Below are 25,053 nucleotides of genomic sequence, written 5' to 3' on the forward strand. Positions count from 1 at the left end.
TTACAAGTACACTACACTACATATTCAAATGAGTGTGGGAAATATGAACCCTGTCGTAAACATGAAGTGATGTAAGACGTTTACCATTTAGCAAATTACCCATTGGAATGTCATTCTTTTATATAATTGTCGGTGTTAGATAAAATACATTTGATTAATGAATAATCACCATAATTATAGATCACAGCTGGCAACGCTACTTGTATTGTTGTTGCAACTATTTATATTTATATGTTCCTTTGTAAGTGCATTGAACATTGTATTTACCATTCATACATTTCAAGAGGGAGCGTTTGAAGAAGAACCTGATTTAAAACCTGAATCGTAAGATCACGCTCTGTATAAATGTCACTTTCCCACAAATCTGTGACAAACTGGTTCCAAATTATAGAAAAGCATATCATTTGAAAAAAGATCGAAACATCTGTTAAACAATTGTTTTTGTCAAAATATATTAACATTTGCCTTTTATTTTTATTGCGTTGTTAATATTATTTATCTTTGTCTGTTTTGTCACCCAAATGCCTTACTGCTTATTATGTAATTATGTATATTTTGCAGTGTGATGACAGTGACACTATTTAATAGACAGTTTTCTAGTACTAGAGTGAGCACCAACGTTATACCACCACGATACGTGGAAAAAAACAAAGCAACTGACAAGTACACTACACAACTGAGTAAAGTCAGTGTGTCAATTATCAACATTTAAGTAACATCAAAGGCAACGAATGTGGAAGAAATGTGCTCTTATAAGGTATTATTAACCTATGAACCCCAATTACTGTGCAATTCAATAATCCAGCCTAATATAACTTATGGTTCAGAAGTAATGGCTAACACGTACCGTTTGTTTTGTTTTGTCACCCAAATGCTGTCGTGTTCAACTATTCACGGAAATCATACTCGACTAGCTCTAAGCTCTTTTCTGTTTTCCTTTTTCTTCCAAACAACATACTATGAATCGTAGCATTATTATAGACATGTGCAGGTCAATTATTACAAACAAATGCTTTTACTGCCTTTAACTAACGGTTCATAGTTTTTTTAGAACAGCATTCCAAATCTAATCTAAAAAAAAGATTTCACTGAAAGCGCCAATTTCTAGGTAACCAGGGAGGTAATTTCCATTTCGAAGATAAGTGATATATATATTTACATACATATATGTACAACATAAATACAATAAAAAATGTATTGTCAATGCTGATGAACTAGCATATATGCATGTGAAAGAGGGTGCAACTACAATCAACCATTAATATAAGCTACAATAGTTACAAACTGGTAGTTTTGACGTATAACAGTTGGGACCTGCGAATGAATTGCAGATGAAAATATCTAGGTAGTTGGTCAGAAGTGAATAAACCGATGAACAATATGACATCAGTTTTCGTTGTGTCATGTAAACTATAACACTGTGCGTTAAAGTGGCATTCAGCTTTCGTAATATTGCTAGAACTCACTATATAGAGTCTATTGAAAAGTATTTACAATTGTGAAAATGCGCGGATAGCATAAAAATAGTCCGTAACCGACAGATTCACCAGCGGTACACATCTCACCGACGCCTCCCGATTGTTACCGATTCAACCCGCGTTCTTCCGGTGCTTTGTTATGAGAGTCAGTTCCCATCAGCCTAGGGAGTTCACGATATCAACTCAATAGCTGAAGACTTGGTCGCGTTGAGCGAAATGTCAGCCACTGTAAATCCACGGTTGACGACACGTGGTTTTACGGTGATATTAGTAGCTTTGTAATCCCTAGATTATCCTGTTATGAATTTACTACGATTTAATCTTTGGCATTTTCTTTGGATCCTACTTATACTGACAGAAGCATGGTTCACGAGACGAAACGAGACGATCATCGAGCTGCCGAAAATGCCTCCAACTCAGGTTAGTTTCACGTTTTATTTGTGTTCATATATCAATTTAATCATAGAAAATGATTTTGGTCATATTTTACCACATTTTAATCCTGAATAGGTCTTAATGTAAATACAAGGTCTCCCTCTTCGCAATCAACGTAACGATGTTTTCATTCCACGTTGATAAAGAGTATCATTGCGTTTGCAGTGTGCATTGTCACCTAATAGGAATGCCTAATCGTAATACACGTAGAACTTGAATGACAACGTGATTTATAAAAAAAATATATTAATAATATAAAATATGTTGTTTGAAAATCGATGTTTATTTATTTTTTGTCTTTCAAAAGCGAAATTGTATAGAACGGATCGAATGTTGAAAAAACTATGTAATACTCATTTACAACCGGGAACCCCACAGTTGGCTGCTGCTCACAGCTTTACAAATAAGTTGTGTCATCAGTTTTAAAATTTGTAATTGGTTTTCATTTATCTATACATTATAAACTAATAAGAGTATGGCCAACTTGTTTGGATGGACAAAATTAAAATTGTGTTATTTCACACCACACACTGGTAATATACATTCAGAAATTGTGTCTGTTTGTTAAATGACATTTTGGGTGTGTTCGAAAAGATCAGATCATGGAAATCAAAAAATGTACACACTGGTCAGCACTGTTAAATTTTAGGCACAATTTCTTGTCATAGTTTTTGCTGTACTGCAGATGCATGAACATGTATATAATAGTTTGCTTGACCACAAGTGCTTATAACTTTTTTTTATTTTCAGGAAATGGAATTTCTATGTACCAATAAAGGAGTACTGTCATTGGGTAGGAGTTACAAGCGGTCCATGTATAGTGTTACAATGGTATCAGAAGAGAGGGATGAGATTGATAAACTGAATACAAAATGGCGTCATGCGGGTTACAGGAATTTTATTTTGTGGCACCATGGCAAACTTGGTGAAGGCAATTCGGTTGTCATTCCGGGATGTTGTGTTAGAAAATTGGGCACAAGTATCCAAATCCACACAATCAATATACGTGTACTTAGTTTTATTCAAGTATATTGTACTGTTATGATGACGTCAATGTCCTGAGACTGAATGACTGCAACAGTCAATGTATAATTACAGTTTTATTATTAAAAAAAACAACATTCTCAATAAATAATATATTTACAACAGTATGCTGTCTTTTTTCTCTGCAAAAGATTAAGGAAATTAAAATTAAATTAAAATGGTGGTGGTGGATAGGATAGCAGCAATCATCTAAGACCTCTGGGCTCTTATGTTCGTAGAATCTGCAACTAGTTTGGTATTCATTTCAAGAATGGGCCCCAGTCTAGTACAACCATACCCATTCCTAAACAAGTAGAACAAATGTAATACAAACAAAATAGAGCTAAACTACTTGTAACTTTTTTTCTTAGAAAACAATTCAATAATATTCAAATCACACTCCCTCTGTCCTGGTCTGAAAATAACTAATTGTAAATTGTTTAGGATAATAGACAGCATCTGTGGTATTGGATTCCAAGAATATTTTTGTGTTTGTATAGGTTTTGAATGTAGCCAAAAGCTGGGTTGCTGTGTATTGTTCTATGTACCCACATCAAAACTGCCCCCATTTGTAGACCACAGATAGCAAAAATGTGTTTGGATATTATAAAATACTAACGACTAAATATGCCTAACAGTTATTGGAATGAGCAACCAATTATGTACTGTATCCTAGTATAGGGGTCTTGTAAAAGAAGGAAAAATATTCAGGCTGTGTAAAAGTAGTTCTATATTCAACTTCAGCTATATGATATTCACAATCTGTATGTTGCTGGTAATCAATCGCTGCAAGCAAATATTTTCCAACGTATGCTGGATACCTGTAAAAAAAATATTGTATCTCTCAGTTAACAAGCTTGACATAAGCAGTTCAAGCTGAAAAAAAAAACAATACCAAATGTTCAGTACAGTCTCAGTATATAATCATGTAATTTACATTCTGTTTAATCAATTCACCCATGGAGGTAAAAAAAGATGATTCACCTTATTAAAAGCAAGAAAATAATGAGAGAAATGTATTCAAAAAATATTACCAGACACTGACTTACTGAAATAAACTAATTCAAACTGTAAAATATTATTAGAATACAATTTTTAATTTTTTAACAAAGACAGTGAAGAGAGTACTACAAAGGTAAGTATAATATTTTGTACATGATATATTAAACGACATTTTCTCTTCACCTGCCTTAGCTTTGTGGTGATATAGTTGAGATGTTATCTCCAATGTCTCAATTTCTTGATAACGGCCAAGTTTTGAAGGTGTTGATGAATGTATTCTATTGAAGGTAATGAATTAACATAAATTACAGACATTTAACAAGATGTACAATACAACAGAATGATTCCGGGTGTAAAACGGGCATTGAGTCAAATCGCGTACTCCACTAAATAGACTGCTACCGAGGTAAATTAAAAAAAATATGACCATAACCTCCCAAGACAATGACGTCCAAGGAAAGAGAGACAAATAATTGAAACTGCTAATATATTGGTTATAAAAAGTGCACAACTCGACAGCACAAGAACGCGTGATGATGTGAATTACTTCTATTCTTACCTGTCAAGTAATCACTTCGCCATATTACGATGTGTCAGCAATCCAAACTTTTCCCTGAAAAATTCCTATCGCTCATACTGATCTCCAAATCGGATACTTCAAGAATCAACAAGTTTCCGTTGCCGTTTTTTGGCTGAATCACTAACGGCAGGTCGACCACGTTTACCGGGCATGACGAACTCAAAAAACCATACACAATATAAAAACAAAAATGGCGATGAGCCTTGTTTTCATATTAGATCGAGACTCCCTAGGTCAACTGATTTCAATAACAAAGCTGAGTAGCTGACGTTCGGGTCTTTGTTTACGGGTGGCCCACCGAAAAATAAAATTCTGTTTCGGGCCGATTTCTCGCTATCCGCGCATTTTCCAAAGCCCAAATACCTCTCAATAGACTATATAGTGAATTCTAACAACGTTACGAAGACTGAATGCCACTTTAAGTATGACAAATGTCCAGCATTTCGTAATCCCTGATAATTCAGGTGCAGCTGTTCATCACTAATTGACTATAATCTCTTAACCTTTTACAAAAATGTGCACAGCTTTCAATATTCAATTGACTTTCAGTCGCGTATATTTATTATAGTAGTCTTTGATTGACGACACTCATGCAGCATTGTTGTATACGTCAGTAGTTGAAGAGTAAGTATATTTTGTTCAACTATCTCGTGGTTGTGAGTCATTCAACTATAAATTCAGCATCGGCAAATTATCTTAATCAGCAGTATTGACATACGATTTCAAATTATATACCATCATATTTCTATATAGTTGTGAAAGAAAATTCAGTATTTCATTGTAATGTATCAAAACCATAACACATTAACTATATGTTAAGTATGACAAATTTCTAACATTGAATAATCTCTGATATGTTAGGTGCAGCTGTTCGTCACTCAGTGATGTAAACTATTGTAAAATATGCATAGTTTTCAGCATCTAATTGACTAATTAATTATACGACCACAAAGTTAAATATAGGGTATATTATATTCAGTATTTGCATACTTAATGGTTGTATTTGACAATGGTTGACAAAGTTCTAATGAACAACACAGCAGAGAACATTTCAATGTAGATTTGTTATTGCGTTATTCGTAGTCGATTTTTTTGTTTGTTTGTTTTTTCAACCAGGGTTTTAATAGAAATGATTCAAAAGTGTTGTTGACAGATATAGTAAGCTTGTGGTTAAACTGTAAGTGCCGTAATGTAATCAATGTAGCCTCACAAATGAAAATCAATTTTAAACACTTCGATTCGCACCAATAACACTATGCTATATACTATGTACTGTGGGTCTGTTTGTCTCCAAAACAGTAACATGTCCAATCAAATGTTCCGCAAATGGTTTAGACACTCAATGAATATGACCTATCTGTGCAAATTAAAATGGCTTCAAAAACATCAAATAACTGAAAGATAAATCAGAATTCACCAGGTATTAGTCAAAAGATAAAAGTAACAAATAGAACTGACAAGAATTAACAAAACAATACACAATAACAAAAACACTTATATTACACAAATCAGTATAAAAAAGATAATGACTCCAAGGTATAAATTAGGTGATGTCAGGTGGACACTGTGTAGTGTTCAATTCATGTTCCGGGAAACAATTGACCCAAGAATAGTTTATGCAATTGATTATATTGAAATCACGGGCGAAATCAATGCATTTACTTTCATGTCTCTGTAATTTGTCAGAATATATTATATAATATACTTATCATTAAATGAAGCAAGTACAACGGCTACAATAGTTCAGTAAGTGAATAATACTAAAAAAAATAAACCAACTAACTTACCAATATAGGCAATGGTTTAGAAGTCAAAATCCAAAGCTTCAAACAACACCTGGTTACACATACAATGCAGGAAATTCGCGAGATAACTGTCGATCTGCTAAGTATGAATGTAAATACATGCTTATAAAAAGATACATTGTATTTTCCGCATGTCACTATTTAATTAAGGAATTATATGCCAGAGATTATGTAACCATGGATATTAGTCATACGTTATGTCATTTGGTATAGTATAAATGCCCTGCCATTTCGTTCCAATATGTTAAAAAATAAGAGATCGTCAGATCAGAAGAAAAGGAGAAGCTTAGCATTCGCATACATGGTGAATACGAACAGATAAAACAATTTGTATTTAACATATTGATGTGCGGCATTATTGGTCTTGACTTGTTGAATTTACATAACACAACTATGTTCAGAATGTACAGAAATAGCATCTCGGGCAGATTAGAGACACATTTTATAACGAAATAACCCGTTAAAGACGTATCTGACCAGAATTCGTTTCGTAGCATTGTGCTTACTCTCAAAGTAATACTTAGTTACTTTACAGGCATGCAGAAATTTAAACACAGTGAGGCAGTTCTTTTGACTTGGTCTACAGTTGCCATTGTGTGCTTATATATAAAGTTCTTCTCATTGCAAGCCACACAAACAGAACCTGAAATGTGAGTAATAGTTGTGTCATGAATAGCATAACAATCAGTAACTTGACACTTGTAAAACAGATATAACAGACTGTGAAATTAGAGTCAGATCCAATGTGACCACGATGTACTCAAACTACTACTAGTAATACCTGGGCGGTGAGTATATATATTTGTTTCAAAGTATACGCGATCCAGACGTTGTGAGAGGGTTCATTTTTATTTTGGCTTTCCCATTCCTCGTTTCTCTGCTTCACATGTAGTATTTTTACTAAATTCGTTCCATGAACATAGAAAATGTTAATTTACCGGCGATACACCAGTCCTCCTGGATTAAAACCACTTGAGTTGACTTATCAACGGATGTGCGAGACACCCAAAGGATCTGTAAATTATGTTTCATAAAAGGCAATAAATTGACTGTTTAAGGGGTTATATTTTGACATTTTCAGGAATTAAAGATTTCTTATGTTTCCTGTATTGAATTGTGGTACGTGGCAATGATAGGTTTATTTTACCACGATTTTGAACTTGTGTCTATGTTCGTGTGTTATGTTCAGTTGACTCTAAGTACAGTATTGTCATAAACATCGCACACACTGCTTTTTCATTACTTCACACTCAAGGTCACCATCAATTGTACTTCAAGTAATCTAATGATTTGTCTGCGCGTATTTACTTTTCTGTGATTTTTGTTTTGTCTGGATCAATCACACTGTCATTCCTGCGCTACTGCTGTCATTAAGTTTACCAATTTTATACTTGGACTTTCAAAATATTGCTCCGATGTCCTATACATAGCGGTTGGGTGGTTTGTCCTACATACTGACGTCATTAGAATGGAATGTCCGTGTGATTCCCATTACTCATAGTGAGTTTTCTGTCCAAAAGCGCAATATATTTTGTCACAGTGTAAGGCCTGCCTGCTGCAATTGAGAGGGCCACTCACAGAACTCACACTGAACAGGTTTTTTTTCACTGATATAAAGGGGCAGTCAAGAAAATAGTACTGGAAATGAATTAAACATACACCAAAATATCGAGTTAAAGCTCCTGGTTTTAATACTTCTCAGTAATAATTCAGTAAGCGTAAAATACATGAAATGGATGTTGGAATACATTTCCATGAATATATTAGTGTCTTCAAAATTACTTCTTTCAAAAGACCTTAGATCACTTTATATATACGAAAGGGTTCATATTTCGCACACTCATTTGACTACATGGTGTAATTGTCAGTTTTTTTTTCTTTTTTTGACATGAACATTTCTCAATAAGGAACTAAGACTTGTTATGTTATCCCACGTATGTAGGTGGTATAATGTTGGAGCTCATTGTAGTACTAGGAAACTGTCTATTAAATAGTCGATTACTGTCATCATTTTGCATTATGTACATAATAATTCCACACAAATATGAATACTGAACAACTTATTCATACAATTTGTGCGCAATCCAATTTTATTTATGTGTATTATAACACTATTTAATATTTAATGAATTAAGTGCTTAAAGTGGTACAGTGCTTTTCTATGATGTCATATATGAACTGGAAATTGAAAAATGGCAATATTTGGAGCAATTTTTACGAACCCTGTGCTGTAATAGCTAACAATTAGACATTATATACAAAGATAAGAGAAGTTTAAATTTTATTGCAGTAGTATTTTTATCATGTCGATTTTATTTATAAGGTACTTGTGTTGTACAGTTTGTTTGTTGTGGACCATCTTGATCAGCAAGTAGTTTATAAATTAAGAAAATGTCTCTGTTGGGCGCGAACATCCGCCAATGCTAGGTTCACCAACAAATGGGTTCCTGGGGGGCGTAATGTGTCATTTTGGCGTCATCGTGGCATTTTCACGTGGTATAATCATTGTGATTTTTGTCGTACATTTCCGTAAGCAATCTAGTAGATTTTCGTAAATATTGCATCTTTATTGCTGTCACGTAGTTTGGTGAACTAATTTTATTTTATTGGATACTCCACGGCCTTTGCCAAACCTTTTATGACAATTGTATTGTCTGCTGACAGCGTGTTAATAGTTTCTCCGTGGGTGCCTATCAAATTATTTTTCGGTTTCGTGAATCAAATTTTACTTACTTACTTGAATATTGATCGCTTCTATGTAATATGTTAAGTTCTTGTGTACGAACTTCTCCGTGGGTGCCTATCAAATTATTTTTCGGTTTCGTGAATCAAATTTTACTTACTTGAATATTGATCGCTTCTATGTAATATGTTAAGTTCTTGTGTACGAACTTCTCCGTGGGTGCCTATCAAATTATTTTTCGGTTTCGTGAATCAAATTTTACTTACTTGAATATTGATCGCTTCTATGTAATATGTTAAGTTCTTGTGTACGAACTTCTCCGTGGGTGCCTATCAAATTATTTTTCGGTTTCGTAAATCAAATTTTACTTACTTGAATATTGATCGCTTCTATGTAATATGTTAAGTTCTTGTGTACGAACTTCTTTGTATCTATCATTTTGTATCTATTCTGTTCTGATTTTAAACACAAATATTTAACCAAAACTTCAATAAGATATCTATGTGGTGACCTTGAAATGGACCGTTTTGTTTCGTGTATTTTGTCATAAAAAGGAGTTTGTTTTTTAAGATAAACGGGATTCGAAATTTTCTGTTTCTTTCGTTTTGCATGTTTCATTTTAGGACCGGTATTTAAGAACCAATGAATTGCGTTGTCTTCTCAATGTTTTCAACTCCCATTATCTCTTTTAATACTTGGTCCTCGGTATCTTTCACGTATTTTAGTACGTTAGTAGACAATGAGATAAGTATTTCGAGAGAATCTCCAAATTCAATCGTGACCCAAAGTGAGGATTTCCCTGCATGTGTATGTTGCGTCGTTCCAAGCGTAATGTTAGGGTCACTACTGTCGGGTTTGGTTAATATCTATCGTAATAATAGACTGTGATGAGTAGTCGTCGACATGCTGTATCAGTTCGGTGTAAAAAACACTTACACATGTTATCCTATTCTCCCTGTAAATAATAACAAGTTTCACCGAGATCACATATAAATTGGTAGTCGCTTTAATTACATTTGTTCATTGCCATGGCAGTAGATATGGTAAGCCGTGTCCCTGTAAAAATTATAGTTTCCATAAAATAAATACTTTCTATATATATTTCCATCAAAATGTATTCCCATGTGAATAGGACGACTAAATAAATCTTGGGGATTAGCGGGAGTAGAAGCAGGCTAGCGCACGCGAGAATATATCGCCACAATGAGGTTCTAAGTGGTAATTTAATATATATTGAAGCTGACAAATCAATCACAAACATTTTACAAATTTGGCCCAGATATCCTTGACGAAACATTTGTAAACTACCCTCCTCATTCCTACTTTTGATGTTATAAAGCAGAGATTTTGCTTTTTTTCAGACCTCACATGTCACGATCCATGATTCTTCTGTTTGCAGAAAGATTATTGACTTGTCAGTATTTCTGCGATATTTTTAATGCGTGTTTCATGTTCAGTTATCTGTTTTGCATCATTTGTATGATGCGATTTTAATTTGTCTAATGTAATCCCATATATGTGTATAATAGTTTCCGGAAACTCCATATCTCTATTTTAATACATAATAAGTATTTTATTTACGCCAAAAGGTTGATGAAACATGATACACTGAATGCAAATCTAGAACAAGACTACTATCCGAACCCATCCTGGAAGAATTGTACTCCCTACAACGATTTTGTGTTCGTTAAAACCTCTAAAACAGGAGGCAGCACAGTTGGTGCCCTGCTTTACAGATACGGTATTAAGCATAATCTGACAGCTGCACTTCCAGACCCACTGACAAGTATGATGTTACATATCACTCAGTATAAAGTACACAGAATATCCATGTAGCAAAACCTTTGCAGGATACAATTATATTGCGCATCACATGCACAAGTACAACCACAAATTGCTGAAAGGTTTAATACCAAAAGCTAAATTTGTAACTATTATTCGTTTTCCATTTAGACAGTGAGAATCGCGGTTTTATTTCGAGCACTTTGACAAAAAGTTTGCACTGCAAAACTACACCAACCCCCTGGAAACGTTTCTAACCAAAAGTGCATATCATCAATTTCTCAATAGTGTAATCTACTCCAGGGTTCAACGCTGGTTCAGTATGACTTCTGATCACGGGTTGAAGGAGTTAGATAAAGAATTTGATTTAGTCATGATAACTGAGTATATGGATGAATCTCTCGTGTTATTGAAACAGATTATGTGTTGGACATTTGATGACGTCATATACCATTCAAACAAAGTATCCACAAAAGAACGGCAACCTATGACGAGGCCAATGGAAAGAGTGCTTTCCGAAATATTAGTCGAAGATATCACTGTATATAAACACTTTGACATGACACTGTGGCGTAAGATAGATAACTATGACGGCGACTTTGACAACGATTTACGTTTACTTCGTGCCCGGCGGGCAGAGATTAATGGCATGTCACACATGCGCGAAAACAATGCACAAGAACATGTTTGTAAATTTCTTAGCTATGATGTTCATCAGTGTAAAGGAATAGCTGAAAATGTATGGCTGATTCGCTCGTGTGGTGGTAAGTTTTGTCATGTATCTGTAGCACACATTGGCATTCCCATGATTGACATGGAATCAAATTGACATCGACACGTGAATACGTAATTTGTTTTATATACTTGCTACAAATTCTCATACTTCATTGACACATGTTAGCATGAATGTAGGTGAGTTTTTCAACCAATAGTGAGCTAAGTAAAAGTTAGCCATTGAAGGCACTATTTGATTTGTAATATTTTTTATTATTTCTACTGACTTTCTTTGATAATGTAGATATGTATCTAAACCATTTATTTAAGATATATGATTTGTGTATTTTCAGTAATTCAATTTATTAGTTATCATGGAATTTGCCAAGAAAGGGAAACAATGAGTGACTAGAAGTAATTTGCATATTTCCCATGAAACTTAGCAATTCAGTTTGGGTCAGGAGCATCTCGTCCTTTCACCTCTCTGACCACTGGACCATTCAGCCCGGAGTTGGTTTGCGAATGTTCCAAGTCCAGCACATTTCAACTTTGTAGAAAGTTGTAACTCCTACTGTGCGGTATTTGTTAGATTTGACCAACTGTATCCCTTTGTTCCTGACACGTGCTTCAACTAATCTTTTGTTCGCTTTCATTGAATGGCGACTCCAGTATTAGTGTGATTTTTTTTAATTTAAATTATCGTTAATTTTCTCAATATAATTTATTGTATTTTCATATCGTTTTAGGTATTAAGTTCCTGTAATTAGCAGTATCGCTCTCCTGGGTAATCGTGGTAAATAAACTCAGTACAGGAATTTGTTGTACCAGCTAATTACCTCTGGCGTCCATACTTATTTATCCCTTGGTCACACAATAATTCAAGATAGCGGCTGGACTATCAGTCTTTACCGACATATCAATTTCCAATGAATACATTTTCTGAGAAAAAAAATCATCAGAATCGCTTACTGTTTTTGTAATTTGTGACCCCAGAATAAGGATTGGTCTATGACATTCCATGTTTACTTACATCGATCAGCATAGTAGATGCATTAGGTAAGACACAAGGCACATTAGTTCAATAACATTCTCGCAGTTAATTCCGTGACCATGCGCCTCTGAAAGTAGTCCTATCAAGTTTGACTACTAGTGTGCCAGATTATTATAATCAAATACAACGGTATCATTCGTATTTAAATCGCCGAATAAAGCTAGAACATCTGTATCATGTGAGCTAGTGATTGATGTGGCCATGTTTGTTTTATTCATGTCTGCAATTTAAATTAAGGCCATCTATGTGCGTGGAAAATATGAACAGAAATTAATAACCTTACGCTGACATGGAAATAGCACTAACATACATGGTAACGCAAATGCATGTCACATCAAATGGCTAATGTGCGTTCACCTGGCGTTATTTCAAAGCCCAGGCAAAATGTATGAATGAAATATACCGCACCTGATATATATATATATATCATAGTAAATGTGTGTTTCATTACATATCATCTAGATAATTCAGTAGAATGACCACGATCCGTGACTAATGACAACTAAGTAGGATTTTGAAATGAACGACGAAAACCTAAATCCTGTTTTAAATTTGGAACTTTTCATTTTACTGAATTGCTAGAGAGCCTTTTCTGTTATTTGCACGTTTTCAGTCAAATGCGAGAATTAAAAGTCAATTGGAGTGTTGTCAAATCTTCCCCCACATGCAATTTACTTTCGTTTTACAATGTATTTAGCCTCTGAATTGAGCCATAGCATGCCTTGTTGTACGACTTCAACAACAAGAGGAAAATAGTGCAATAAAATGACCTGTCCCTCATCATATGACTGTTTTATAGTAATTTCAGTCTTTTCAGTTCTGGGTCTGTCTGGCAGGTCAGCTGGTTGCTACCCTTGTTGGCACGGAAACTGTGGGCCATCACACCATTGTTTGAAAGATTTCTTGGTATGGCCATTGGAATTTGGCAGGTTGTGTGCGTTGAGCTCTATTACTTGAGCTTTATTTTAGCTCTGGCCTGCCAAACCAGGATGGCTTGTAACACCTTGCAATTGAGATATTCTTCAAATTTATGAAATCCACCAAGCTGTGGGTAATTAGTCATCATATTCAGATTCAAGGTTACAAACTTGCAGCAGAATGTTGTTGGCTGGTAATACACTGCCAAATCACCATCTTGAAAAATCTCTGTGGATCACAATCTTTAATGTTGAATCTTACTTCGTTAAACATCTGCTTAAGTTGTTTAAATCAGAACCAGATAGGAGCCAATCATACATTGGAGTACATTTATACCTAACAGCATAGTCAGATATCACTCCAACATTACTTAGTTTTTGTCGAAGTAGTAATGATGGGTCAAGTACCACACAGCCAGTTGTCTCAACCAATTCATTATCAAGTACTTTTCTAGCATGACTCCAGGTAAGGTAATCTTCTATAGCTCACGAAGTGGTGGTTCCTTTTGAACACGTCGCTTCAGCAGCATTCAATATTTTGATAGGTAGGCATCTTCCAGTGACGTGGCACCCCTTGGTACCCAAAAGTGATTCGCAAATGTAATATATACATTAAACATATTCCAACCAGAACGGTGACTTGTTTATCTTCGAGTTGCTGAAAAGTAACACTTTGATTGTCTCCTGGCTTGGCAATCGGCAGTTCATCTGTTGTCCATACCTAGTCTAACAATAAATCTTGGTTGGTTGGTTGGTTGGTTGGTTGGTTGGTCGGTTGGTTGGTTACCAATAGAGGTACAACTGTGAACTTTCCTTGAGGTAGTTGGCAGTTTATCATTATTTGGATAAAGCAGCGGTTCTGTCATTTCGTAGTACTGACAAATATGACGGGACAAAAACTAATGTTTGGCGTACATCAACAATAAGTACAAGTGAAATAATTTGGTGGTGGAAGATAACTTGAATTATAGTAGCTGTCAATAGTTTCCAATGCTGTCTTTTTTTTGCAGATCAGGGAGGATGTCAGAATGGCTTTCAAACACGTTCTCTTCATTCTGACCTTCAAATATTGTTAGCTCGGCTTGAAGGCTTAGGTTGTGTTGTTCTTGTTCCAACTCATACTGGACAAAGGCATTACGTTTTCTAGCTTCCCTTGTAGCTCTTCATGAATTTGAAGACGAACCTTGTTTTCAGATCCAGATGAATATCTCTGAATCCGTGACGTTGCCACCAGTTTAACGACTATCACCCAAAAACAACTGTGGTTGAAGTAACTGTTGAAACATCAACAAAACATCAACTGACATATACAGTCTAACTGGCAGGTGTGTCATGAATAACACACCGTCTTTACCATTTTCTTTCTCTGCAATAGGTCAGTAGCTGCCAAGATAACTTGGAATATGTAACTTTTGACAGGCCGTGTCCTTTCTCCTAACTTCTTCTGTCCATTTACTCCCAATACCCTTTGCATATGAGGGCTTGAGATACTGCATGTATTCTTATGTGAGAAAGTGTCATTCATTTTCTACTCAGTTTTTGGTAGAAAGCAGTCCCATCAAGGTAGATAACTCTGCAAGTATGTGTCAAATGTCCTTGGTAAGAAGACCACTACAATCGATCAATTCCAATATATTTTCGTCATTCATATGCTGAGTTTAATAATCAACACATTTACTAGATTATTCACCTTTGGGAAACAGGTTGGACTGCACTCACTGTTGCAGAGCTATCAAAAGCTGCAAGTGTATCTTCACTTATATCCTGTTGGACAGCAAGGCGTGACCTGTGAAGTGGTGCGAGTATTGTTGTTCGCAATAATACTAGTGTTTGCTGTATTGCCATGATAAATGATTATTCTTTGTGGTTCCTGTGGCTGGTTCTGTATTGCTTTTCTTGTAAATGCCACATGAGGTGAGAAAAAAGTGATAATGATACGTTAGTCTGTATGTATGTATAGATGTAAAATCCAAATAAAATCAATCAAAATAAATGAACGTGTTGTTGCTTTTACTACATTATGATATATTCAGTGACATGGAAATAAAGAATCTCTGTTCATGTCCATACAAATAACTTTCAATATAAAGAATACATAGAACTCCATTAAATATATTTGATTCGATTTGATAGGATATTATTATTATGAAAGAGTTTCCTTTGCACTCTTGTAACCTTAACCGGCCACCTACCCAAATTTAATTTTATACGCCCCTCTCAATGACATAATTATTAATCCAGAAGGGGTAATATCAAATTGATTTCGGAAGCTTGGAATGATAATTAGAGTTATGTGTGAGGTGGAAATGGAACTCTTCTGTTCGATTTGGGATGATAACACTAAAAGAGGTACTTATTCATTTGCTTCTTATAATCTTATTCCCACCACAGTTCTTTATTCTATTTTATTGCTGTTCCACATATGCATTTTGTATGCTGACAATTCGCTCGCTTTTGCCACATATGCTGTGTTGGTGGGATCCCTGTTCGCCCTGGCCAGGACATTGGCAGCCCACTCTGAGTGAGTCAACTGAGAGTCTCGATGCTTGTAAGTTGTACATCACTGGGCTCAAAGGCAATGAGCCGTCCGGCTGGGACAGCATATCTGGAAGTCCAGAAGCACTCCTGATGTTTCGACTAACATTTCCAACAATAGTGGAAACCAGACCTTGCTTGGCCCATTGGGCTCCACCCGCGTCAAAGTGTAGATGCACTCCTGTTTCTCCAGTACCAGTAAGGCGTACAGGTCTATGTGTGTCCAAGAGGCTCAACAAATTGTTCCTGGCACTCCACATTCTGGAGATGGAGCCGCCACGAGAGGGCGTTCGCTTGACTGTTTCTCGCCCCTGGAAGGTGATGTGCCGCTAGCTACACATTGTATTCCAGGTACCAAAGACTGACGATGGGGATCCCCCCCCCCTGTAGCTATAGGAAACCACTGCTGTGTTGTCTGTGCGAAGCAAGATTCTGTGGTCTCGAACTATGGATAGAAAGTGGAGTAGTGCTAAGCACACGTCTTTCAGTTCGAGCCAGTTGATATGCCACTCCTGAATCTAACGTTAGGGGCCATATTTTCCATTGGCCTTGTTCATCCAATACGTGTGCTCCCCAATATGCGATGGAGGTATCCGTTTTCAGAGTCATAACTGAGGCAAGTGGGTCCAAGGGGACCCCCTGCCTGAGGTTGGCAATTGCCGAACACCAGGGCAAGGCATCCCTCGCTTGGTGCAAGAGTGTTACTCGCCTCTCCAATTCCCATAAGAGAGCTCGGTGTTGCAATAACAGTGTGCTGTAACGGGCAGCTGCGTAACATGGCCTGTGGGAACTACCCTTTGAACCTCTTCGACATCATTCCGATGATCCACATTAGTTATTGGAGGAACACAGAGGGAACATTGACTCGGCATTTGCTAGGTCATATCGGCAATGAGCCTGCGGCGATTGTACCAAACCCATCTCCGTGTCAAACTCTCTGACCAGGAACACCAACTGTTGTGTTGGCTGAGGGTGCTCGATTTACTAGGAAGCACAACTGGTCTAGAGAAACTAGTATTAGCCTTACTGTTTCACTAAGCACCCCTTGCGGGGTTGTCTAGCAACTAGCCATCAAGGTACACGTTGATGTGTATTGATGTGATGTGTACCGGCGCAGCAGTAGCACCAACTGTTTCCACACTCTATGTGTGGAGCCATGCAAAACCTGAAGGGGAGCACCCTGCACTCGACTACTTGGTCCAACTGGGCAAATCGAGGGAGTTGTTGACTCACTGGGTGTATCAGTATGTACGGGTAAGTGTCACTCAAATCTAGCGAGGATAACCAGTAGAAAGAACAGAGAATAATATGGTGCTCTGCGTTTCCAGGAAGCTCATACGGATTTAGTCTGCTTAAGTCAAGAACGAGGCACATCCACATGTAGTCTCAGTTGTAGTCTTTGGAACTACCAATACTTAGTAGAGTAGAAACCCGAACTTAATTCCGGGTCCTCTATCCTGTGTATAGCGCTCTTTGTAAGCAAACTATCTACCTCCTGTCAGATGGCTCCTGCTTTGCGGCGGTCCCTGGTAGTGCCCCAAACGGGGACTGGTGCCAGTTGGATGGAGATCTTGTAACCTTGTATCGCCACCTGGAGAGTCCAGGGATCAGTTACGCACTGCCTTCGAACCGAAATACACCAGTACAATCAGTGCGACAGAGATGTGTGGGTTCAGGTGGTTCCACATCGGATTCCCCTTGTCGCAAGCGGAAGCATCAAACCTGCTTCCTTTGTGAGCTTGGTAGGCGACCCCCGAGGAAGAAGGGGACCACCACCTGGTCCCTTCTTCCTGGGGGTCACGTCGCCACTCTTCTCTCCCCTGGAAGAGTCGGGACACTTGTCTCCTGGCTACTTCTGGCCAGTGAGTGCCAACTTTGGTTGTTATGTTTCCTCAGCTTGGGGTCCTTACTGCTTGCCCTAGTCAGAAGCTGGCTCGCGGGTCTCACCTGTACCAACTGTTTCTTCCATCCTCAAAAAAGAAGAGGATGGGGGAGGTCCAGCCTGAATAACAGCCCAAACCACATTCCACTGAACAGAGGAAGCCCCTGCCACGAGAGCCAGGTGAAACTGCAGGATATCCCGCTTAGCTGTGCGGTGTAATACCAATGGCTGTGTCTGCTGGTCTAGAAGGCTGGTGCGTTCCGCCATTGAGACATCCTAGTGCTGGCAGTGGAAAACAATTTGTTTCAGTGGCTGGCCACAATTCGAAGTTTGAGGGTCGTCACTCTGTTCTCAGTGCGTGGATTGTTTCCGACTAACTGGTCGAAATATTCCATAAACGCGGCCATTCCCTTTGCCCATCTCATCGAACCACGGCATGGCTCACGGAGTCATTACAAGGAACAGACTCCGAGGGGCCACCTGAGGTTTGAATGATACTTTTTTTGTCGGCCATATTGGATTTATGCAAATGGCAATAACAAATTTTCACAATCACAAACACACACACCAAACCATATCGCAGCAATTTGAATATTTAAAAAAATTCATCTGGAATGAAATATACTACCTAATATCTATATTTTCCATGTTGTAAAAATGCACCAAACGGCCATTTTGAGTATATGCAAATTAGGTATATTTCGGAAGCCTAGATTTTCCTAGACATTTAGTATGTCAATCTAGGCACCTCCCCAGAGTGTATTGTGTTGCAATTTGTGATGGGTCAAACCATAAATTGACTGGACTACATAGATATTAATCAGTCGATGCCGAAATGTTGCATAACATGAGTTCGTTGTAATGCTGATTGTCCACTATATCATTACGCAATCCCCTTTATCAAACAAATGAACTTATGATTATCGATAAGTGACTTTATCCCTTCTTAGGTTTGTATTTACATTATTTATACTCTGTAATCAAAGGGGTCAAGTTACTATCTCGCAGTAAGCCACTATTTGCTATGACAATGATGGTGTTATTTAAAGACAGGAACAGCACGCTGAATAAAAGATTACATATTCAGACCGGTAATGTGTTCTTTACTCACTGCAGTGTGGATAACCAAACCCACAATCTTCCTGATGAACCCATTTTGTCCGTCTTGGTCTTTCATACTAGTATAATCCATTATAGAATGTCGCGGTACTGCACTGTACTGTAAGTATACTGTCATGAATTTGTTTTTGCATATCTGTTGACCGACGTAATTAGCTGATTATTAACTGAATTGCTGTGTTATGTCTGTCATCGTTTAGGCCTATTTGAAGTTTTGGATGGAACTTGGCTCAGTGATTTGGAACTAATTACCAGATAACCGCCGCTATTCAGACTACTCATTCTGACAGTTTATATTCATAGTTATTAATGTAGTGAACGATTAATCAAAAGATATGACGTATTCAGTACTTAGTTTGATTGGCTTTATGATTGAAAGTTACGCCCTAGAGTCTTTTTACTGCTTTGTAATTGGTTAGAGTTTTGAAAATGAATAAAGAGAGTTTGAGTTGGTCTTGGCAAGTACTCCACGATAGACGCAGTCCTGGGCAGTCGAGTCCAGTCCTGGAGAGCCTTGGGGCGAGTGTTGACGCAGTCTAAGAGAGTCTTGGTTCAGCCTTGCGATAGTCTTGGGGATTTTTCCCCCAGGGCGCTGTGTCTTATAGTGTGCTCGATTGACCGACTAAGACGAGAGCTGAAATGTATTTCGTTGTGTGTGTCTTATTTGACTGTAAAGCTTAAGTGACATTCCCGATCCCGTACCTCAAGGGGACGCGATAGAGAGACGAGACGAGATTTCCCCCTGACACGTGTGGAGAACCCCATAGAGAAGAATATTCCCCGTGATACATGGTGTGAGAACCCTGGGCATTGCGTCTTACGCACATTGACATCCTGTGAAGAAAAGTGAAATGGCGAAAGTGTGTCTTTCTTGCGAACCAAACTAACTGGCTCGATGGCAGAGACAAAACTGCGCTTGACGACTAACACCGTTAACAGTATGGCACCGATGAACGACGCTGAAGAGATGAAGACTTCTGAACCCCTTACGAAGGATGAGTACCGGATAGGACAGTATAATTAAGAATTGAGCGACACTAAAGACAAGAAGATGACAAAGAACGACCCGGAATAACGCGACAAGAGAAGAGACGCTTATAGACTTTGATTAGAACTTTAGCTATCTGTGTATTGCTTAGAGAACTGCTCGCTGGACACTGTAACTGACACTGTGTAACTCAAGATGTTGAACTCTTTCCCACAATCCTAACACTATTGCTCAGTAATGCAATGTATTGCTTGCTTTTCCTATCGTTTTTCTTACCGTTTTTTTGTGATGTTGAATTGTATGTATGTAAGCGCCCAGATCTTTGTTTTGAAATGATATTTAGTGACGTGTGAGGTTCTTTATAACGATTTAAGCGCGCCTCAGTGGACATGTTTTGCAACAGTGTTTTGAGTTTTGTGAAGTTTTATGGTGTTTTAATGAGTTTATGAGTAAGGGATATGATGGGGAAAGTAATGCCCTAATGAGTTTTTCAGAGTTTTGAGATTTGTCGAGTACAGAGATACCGACGTTTTAAGAGTTGTTTTTGTTTATGTGTTGTTTCCGGAATACTTTTGACGCTTTTTGAGTTGAGAGCACTTTGTAACGTTTTTTTATATCTTTTTGAGATGGGAGCTTGGTGCGCTTATATACGTATTGTTTGATAACGCAAGCTTTTGTTCATGATTGACAGGATTATATGTAACTCAGTAGTTTCTATCGTTTTGCTTTTCCCCGTCTTTTTGCCAGAGGAGTAATGTGTTATGAAAGCGACTTTGTCTTTGCATTCTGTTTCCACGCCGTATGACTTGTGTTTAGATTAACGACTTTTGAGTTCAGTTGAAGTTTATAAGCGTATATGACAGGAGTTTGATTAATAGCTTTTTATTCATCGTTTATTAGTTACCGCTTTGCAATGCTTTAACCGAGAGACGCATCCCTGGTAATCACGTGATCATGCTGTCGACTGCAGCAATTGGCTGATCGCTTGGTTACACCGCCACACCTTAGTTTTTTTGACCTTTTGATATAGAGTTTGTAACCTTAGTAATGGAGACAGGGCAGCGAAGGGTTACCTCAGCGAACCGTTTTGAGAAAAGTGAGTCGATTGGTAGCCTTTCCCTTGTTTTTGATTTATAACCATTGATATTTGAGACTTTATAACCATTGTATTTAGACTTTATAATCATTGTACTTAATTAGTGTGTTTTACTCTTTTGATTTATACTTTTTCTTAGTATTGTATTTAACCTGTATGACGATGAGTAGAGGACGGTATCTTTGATTTGTGAACGTGTTATGCTAGGAGGCACAATCTCAGTTTGGGTGAAGGGATGTGTCATGAATTTGTTTTTGCATATCTGTTGACCGACTTAATTAGCTGATTATTAGCTGAATTGCTGTGTTATGTCTGTCATCGTTTAGGCCTATTTGAAGTTTTGGACGGAACTTGGCTCAGTGATTTGGAACTAATTACCAGATAACCGCCGCTATTCAGACTACTCATTCTGACAGTTTATATTCATAGTTATTAATGTAGTGAACGATTAATCAAAAGATATGACGTATTCAGTACTTAGTGTGATTGGTTTTATGATTGAAAGTTATGTCCTAGAGTCTTTTTACTGCTTTGTAATTGGTTAGAGTTTTGAAAATGAATAAAGAGAGTTTGAGTTGGTCTTGGCAAGTACTCCACGATAGACGCAGTCCTGGGCAGTCGAGTCCAGTCCTGGAGAGCCTTGGGGCGAGTGTTGACACAGTCTAAGAGAGTTGGTTTAGCCTTGCGATAGTCTTGGGGATTTTGCCCCAGGGCACTGTGTCTTATAGTGTGCTCGAATTGACCGACTAAGACGAGAGCTGAAACGTATTTCGTTGTGTGTGTCTTATTTGACTGTAAAGCTTAAGTGACATTCCCGATCCCGTACCTCAAGGGGACGCAATAGAGAGACGAGACGAGATTTCCCCCTGACACGTGTGGAGAACCCCATAGAGAAGAATTTCCCCCCTGATAATACGAGCAACACAGTGAACAAGGTTGTATGATATTATTACAATCGCCATGACATCGTATTCTATCACATGATACCTTCCATCCCGACGTTACTATTACATTACATGATGTAGTACATGGGTCACAATATTATATTTATACTATAATCCCAGAGATACCGTGTAATATTACGATGTATATTGGATGCATCATCGTCATTACTACCATAATACCTAGTCATATAACAAAAACAATTCCCTGTGATGTACAGGTTGTATTACGAGGGGATGGTGCAATTAAAATTGCAATTACATTGTTTCCTGTGATATCCCGTCGTACCAGTCATAGTATTTGTGGCGCAATATCACGGGATTATTGCGTAATAACCTATAATAGTTAGTGTTGGCACATACAAATGTAATGCAATGCAATGACCATATTCGTTAATGTATTTTAAATTTGTGAAGCAACTATTACATTAAAGAACATCGAAGCTCAACTCCAGAAACTGACTGTGTCTGACTACATGGGTGTGTGAATGACTTCAGTGTTCCGTTACAAGGTCTTATGGTATCCCTACACTGCAGAAGCGAGTAATCCCCGAAATTCCCCTTTGAGCCACATTACAGATATCTCGTGAACCAATCTTGGCATTTCAGTGAAATTTAGCGTATATATGCTCTGGTACAATGCACAGACGTCATTAATGTGTCAAAATTTCAAAACAACAGTTCTTGTATATCGTGTAATTATAATAATGTAATAATTCCCAACATATCTTGTAACGTAATATGTAATAGTTGTTAACGGTTTGGTATCAAAATTATTTAGCCAATTTGCATAATAATAATTTAAGCCTTTGTATTTGCACAACTGACATTTCAACAACTATGTATTGCATTTTTATGAAACAAGTATAAATGGCCAAGGACAATGGACAGCGTGATTGGAATGTGGGAAAATAAATGCTCATCAGCACAAATGTCGCACATGCGCTGCGCGAGGACCACCGCCCTTTAATTGAAACATATTAATTTTTCCACCATTATTCCAAAACTAATTATTACATTTCAATGAAACTTGGTACTCAGATGCACTGAGGAAATACACCTACCTAACAGTACATATGTTTTATCTAAGTTGCATAATAATTAGCCGATTTCCAGCCCGAAAAATTTCAATAGAATTTCATACGTATATGCCCTTGGACAATAAGCAAACCTGATTATTTTTTGTTGTAATCGTGCATATTAATCACCCGATTTGCATTTTTCCCCCAATATTTCTAGAACTACTCATCAGATGTCAGTCATATATGTGTTTAGTATAGGGTGACAATGTGTGCTTGCTAATTACCTAAATCGTACAACTTAACCTATTTATAGTTGTTCTTCAGATATTACACCATTGTAACACACGCTTTAGCAGTGTAGTACATCTTGCAAAATACCTTAAATATGTTACCATTGATCTCATGCGAGATGACTTTGACCCAAAGAAAGATCGATCAATATGTTCAAATGCCTTTTTAAAATCGACGAGGCGTAGTAAAATTGCTTAAGACCGGAATAGTACAATTCTATTAAAGAATGTAGGACAAAGGCGTGACCAAGCGTAGAATAATCTTCTCTAAAACCTGTCTGATCGTCATCCAAAATATTAAAACCTTCAATATAATTAGACAGCCTGTTACTAATTGTAGCTGTGAATAAATTACCAAGACAGCTCATAAGAGGTATGCCCCTATAGATGTTAGGATAATCGCAGGAACCTTTGTTTTTTGAATATTGGGCTAATCTTGTCAATACACCAGTCAGTGGGAACAACACCGGAGTTCAAATGGTGTCAATGTAAATTCGTCAATGGTGTAGGTGGCATGTTTCGGGTCGAAGTTTTTGCGAAGTTATCGAAAATGATCTTTAAATGTATTTAGGATTATATTACCGGATTTCATTTCTTGAAGTTACTTGACTTATTTGGGATAATCTATTATCGTTTTAGATTATTCAGTTCAAAATTCCGTAATTGACACTTAAGCCTCTTAACATTCTTTAACAAGTCGTTTAATAAAATACTTGTACCAATTAGAAATGTGCTTCAACCCAACTAGTCTATATTTCATTTTTTTCTTTTCACATTCGGTATTAAACCAATGTTTATTATTTTTCACAGACTGTTTTCGTCTGCTTTTAGAATTATTTTTATAAAACGTGTAAGATTACCCACACTTTGAATGAAGTGATGATAATACTAGACATAGGCACTCCCAATGAGCGGGGGGGGTATCGGCTGGTATCTCGTCTAAGAAATAGACAAGAGATGAAGGCTCCAGCCAGCTCATATTTTTTAAACTGGAAACAACAGACGAACAGACTGAAAAATAAAATCTATAAAAAATACCAGTTGCTCTTTCAAATTTCGCCAAAGCCTTACCTATATTTCACCTATAGACCAAGTGCTTTAGGACCACTCAAGAGTGTCGAACGCCTTTGTAAAATCGACGAAGAGAACCGCCCCTGGGTTTTCTCTACTATCACAATAATCTATTAATTGGTCTTCATGAATTAGTGTTGGTAAAAGTCTTTTGGCAATACACCTACTTGCTATTTTGTAATCTTTATCAAGGAGAGATACTGGTCTCCAATTTCTGAGTTCCATATGATCTTTTTCTGATTTTGGTAATAAAGCAATAATTGCCTATTTCTGTGTTACTGACATTTTCCTTTTATTATATCCAGAAGTCTTTGATCACAGAGAGAGAGAGAGAGATCTCTACGAGGCGAGAGAGTCTTGTCAGTACTGGGAGGATACCCCGACAAGGCAGTTTGCCTCGAGGTGTTCTCGATGTGGCTAAAGACTGGCAATTGAACATATTTCGTTGGGTGCATCTATTTGACTGTAAAGCTTAAGTGACTTTCCCAGTCCGGTATCTCAAGCAGACGTGATATAGAGACAGACGAGAATTCCCACTGACACATGTTGGAGAACCCCGAGACCAGACGAGAATTTCCCCCGTGATACGTGGTGGAGAACCCGAGCAGGTGTTTACACATTGACATCAGGTGAAGAACT

The 25,053-nt window shown here is 37.3% G+C and overlaps 1 protein-coding gene across 1 annotated transcript; it reads left to right on the forward strand.

Annotated features, from left to right (window-relative positions):
• The first annotated feature begins 1,664 nt into the window (after nt 1-1,664).
• On the forward strand, nt 1,665-3,062 carry LOC144348131 (uncharacterized). Its single transcript, XM_078007622.1, has 2 exons — nt 1,665-1,898; nt 2,664-3,062. Exons 1-2 carry the CDS (start codon nt 1,779-1,781, stop codon nt 2,973-2,975), a joined length of 432 nt encoding a protein of 143 aa, XP_077863748.1. The 5' UTR covers nt 1,665-1,778; the 3' UTR covers nt 2,976-3,062.
• Nucleotides 3,063-25,053: the final 21,991 nt, after the last annotated feature.

This window comes from Saccoglossus kowalevskii, chromosome 6 (genome assembly GCF_978046115.1).
Source record: "Saccoglossus kowalevskii chromosome 6, keSacKowa6.1, whole genome shotgun sequence".
NCBI classification, from domain to species: domain Eukaryota; kingdom Metazoa; phylum Hemichordata; class Enteropneusta; family Harrimaniidae; genus Saccoglossus; species Saccoglossus kowalevskii.